This window comes from Triticum urartu, chromosome 7 (genome assembly GCF_003073215.2).
Source record: "Triticum urartu cultivar G1812 chromosome 7, Tu2.1, whole genome shotgun sequence".
Taxonomy (NCBI): Eukaryota; Viridiplantae; Streptophyta; class Magnoliopsida; order Poales; family Poaceae; genus Triticum; species Triticum urartu.
The window spans coordinates 703,468,832-703,472,294 of record NC_053028.1 but is presented as its reverse complement, the minus strand read 5'-3'; the positions used below and the strand labels follow the sequence as shown (position 1 = coordinate 703,472,294).

General features: G+C 46.4%; 1 protein-coding gene across 1 annotated transcript; it reads right to left on the bottom strand.

Moving 5' to 3' along the window:
• Window positions 1-1,842: 1,842 nt before the first annotated feature.
• LOC125519501 (BTB/POZ and MATH domain-containing protein 2-like) lies at window positions 1,843-2,925 on the bottom strand. The gene has a single exon (XM_048684294.1). The coding sequence runs from the start codon at window positions 2,923-2,925 to the stop codon at window positions 1,843-1,845; it is 1,083 nt and encodes a 360-aa protein (XP_048540251.1).
• Window positions 2,926-3,463: the final 538 nt, after the last annotated feature.

The window sequence follows — 3,463 nt, the reverse complement described above, 5'->3', positions numbered from 1 at the left end:
GCCGCACTGATTTATAAACCCAGCCGCGGCTGCTCCTTCAAGCTTCTCTATATAGCAGACTTCTGGGCCTAATTAACAAGGGCGCGCTGCCCTGTGAGCCTGCTGGCCCTTCTGGGCCTGCATTTGCACACCCTAGGTCTGGCAGGCCCACTGGGCAGCGCGTCAACAAATTTTTTATATAGTTTTTTCTTTTCTGCATTATTTATTTTTTTCTATTTATTTTTGAGTAATTTTTTATATAGTTTTTTCTTTTCTGCATTATTTATTTTCTTCTATTTATTTTTGAGTAATTTTTTTGTATAGTTTTTTTTTCTTTTCTGCATTATTTCTTTTCTTCTATTTATTTTCTTCTATTTCCAGTTTGTACACGAAGTGCGTCCAGTTTTTGCCGTCATCCTCTCTACTCTTTCACACATGCTATGCGGGTGAAATGATGATACCATGCCAAGTTTCAACATTTTCATAATTCATTTTGTAGTGATTTTCAATTTCACGGTCATTTAGCTCTCTAAACAATTAGGTAAATGACCGAAAAACAACAAATGATGTCAGAACATGTTGGAAATTGATGACGTCGCTTTGAATGTTGCATACTGAACACAAAAAAAGCCCGGAGTTTAAATAAGTTTAAAAAACATTGAAGTGGCCGTGTAACAGATGAGTTCTCGTCCGAAACCCTGATACTCCGAAAGAGTTTGTCCAGTTTGTACACGAAGTGCGTCTAGTTTTTGCCGTGACCCTCTCTATTCTTTCGCCCATGCTATGCGGGTGATATGATGATACCATGCCAAGTTTCAACATTTTCAGGATTCATTTTGTAGTGATTTTCAATTTCACGGTCATTTAGCTCTCTAAAGAATTAGGTAAATGACCGAAAAACAACAAATGATGTTAGAACATGTTGGAAATTGATGACGTCGCTTTGAATGCTGCATACTGAATACAAAAGAAGTCCGGAGTTCAAATAAGTTATTAAAAATAAAAAAGAGGTGCAATGCTGGTTAATTTGCTTCAAGCCATTCGGAATAGTGTAGACTGCACTGCACATAGCTCAGTGCAATCTATGCTATTCCGCAGGGCTTGAAGCTAATCAACATGCAGGTGAGCATTGCAACTCTTCGTCATTGTCTGTGCACTCACGGCTTATAAACCGCTCATACTGCCTCTCTCTTGACGAGGTGGGACTAAAAATAAGCTTACAAAGAAACTTTAGTACCGGTTCATGGCATGAACTGGTACTAAAGGTCTTCGTGGGGGCCCCAGCCTGACCATAGCCTGACACAACCTCATTAGTACCGGTTCGTGGCATGAACCGGTACTAAAGGTTGCCCACGAACCGGTACTAATGATGCCCGCCCGCCTAGCCGTTGGAACCGGCACTAATGGTCACATTAGTGCCGGCTCAAATTCAAACCGGCACTAATGTGCTTCACATTTGACCCTTTTTCTACTAGTGAAAGTTCTTGCGTCTTCTTGAAAAAGAAAGATGTTTTTTTTAGCATCAATGATTGTTAAGTGCCTAAGTCTCAGTGGTTTGTTAAATTGAACTTATATCAATGTGGCTGCATGGCAAACAGGATAGAAGCATTTCTCATATTTGATGGAAAGGTACATATCAATACACACATAATTTAACTACCTAGCTAATAGATGCAGCTGTTTTACAGCAGCCCGTTTCAAATTATTTTGAAAGGGGAAGTGCATATTTCAGTTGAACAGCGGATTACATGCATGCCAACCAGAACCATATATTGGACAAATCATCTCCTAATCATCAAGGACATAAACAGACGATTACAAAATATGGAAGAGAGCAAGCAATTGCATTAAGATGAACTTCTACTAATTAGGCGGCAGCACGCCAAGGAGCATGTCCTTCATAAGAGTGGGGCAGCTGCTGCAGAGATGTTCAAAACCTTCCGTCTCCACAACCGCCCTCAGGTTCGCCGGATATCGGAGAAACTCATAGCACGCCTTCTTCAGCCCGTCACAGTGGTGCAGGTCCGCAAGGGCCAGAATGGTCGTCGCTGTGCCCACACGGATGTGCTCGCACAGCTTCTTCTCGCACATCAATCTCAGCCTCCGGAGGTCGTACCTGTCCGCCGCCACGAGTAGGTGCTGCAGCAGGACGCCTTCGTTTTCGTCTGCCGCAGGGAAAGGTAGCGTGTCACCATAGATGAAACCTAGCATCGCCTTAAACACCGTCCCATTCATGTCATCTACCTGAACCACCGTCGGAGATGTGCCTTTCTTCATGGGGCCGAAGAGGGCCGCCCTGAAGACGGTAGAGCGGGCCGCAAGGATGCACTGGTGGGCGGCCAAAGCCTCGTTACCGACCTGGAAGACCACATCTGTACCCTCTCCAGCCACGAGAAGGTCGGTGAAATTCTGTTGCATGTCGGAGGGCGGCACCGTGATGAAGGGAGAAGTGGTGGTGGGGATCACATCCCCCGCCACAACAATGACATCACACCGAACTGTGAAACTATCGCCCTTGAGGTGTTTCTCCAAGGCCTCTCTTTTGATGAGCTTTTCGTGCGGGATGTGGTTCCAGTCTTGGAACTCAAATAATTCCTGAGCATGCGCATGGTTGCATGTCGTCGCCGGCTGGTCACTCCCATCAATGAAACTGAACTCGAATTGCGCCTTCACAGGCTTTCCACCTTCCTCGGCGAGGTAAAGACAAAGTGATCCCGGGCCATCCATGTCATGGTTTTTGCGGCCATTGGGGTGGTACAAGATACTCCAGTGGCGGCCCGCCACTGTGAAATAGCGAGAATTGATGGCGATGGATCTGTTGATGCGGGAGTAGCCTTCCACGACGAGCAAGTGGTATCCTATAGTGCTGTCGCTGGCGGTGGTAGGGGAGGTGGGAGAGCCCAGGAGTTTGCCATTGGCGCTGACAGATACACCGGCGAAGGACATGATAGATTGATGAACCTGCAACAACAAGGGATGAAGCTATGACGACGCACATATACGATCCTGCGAGAGAGATGGCAATTCACTAACAAATCCAACAAAATATAAAATTGCAAATGCACAGGTGAACAATTCACTAACAAGCCAATTTCATATTTTACAGTGCTAAGATAGGTTCAAAATTTTGAGTATTGGAGAGAGGAAGTGCAAGTAGCTAGCACCTGTCCTGCAGTGCCCAGATCAGCGCCGTGCTTGCTGGATGCTGCACCGCCGAACTATCGCCTTGCCGGTTGCCGTCCTGTCTTGCGTGCCTGTCGCCGTTGCGCTAATGCCGCGGTCTGCTGGTCCGCTGTAGCGCCGCCACCGTAAGGTCCTAGGGCTAATACTACTACGATTGGATTGGTCACGAGTCGTGCGGTCGATCTTGTCCTGCAGTGTTGCCAGCGTGGAATGCTGACTGGGCTGGCCTGCTGGGCCTCAAAGGTTACTCGGCACTTTTTTCTGATATATATGGTGTTGGGCCAATTTCTCATGGTGTGGC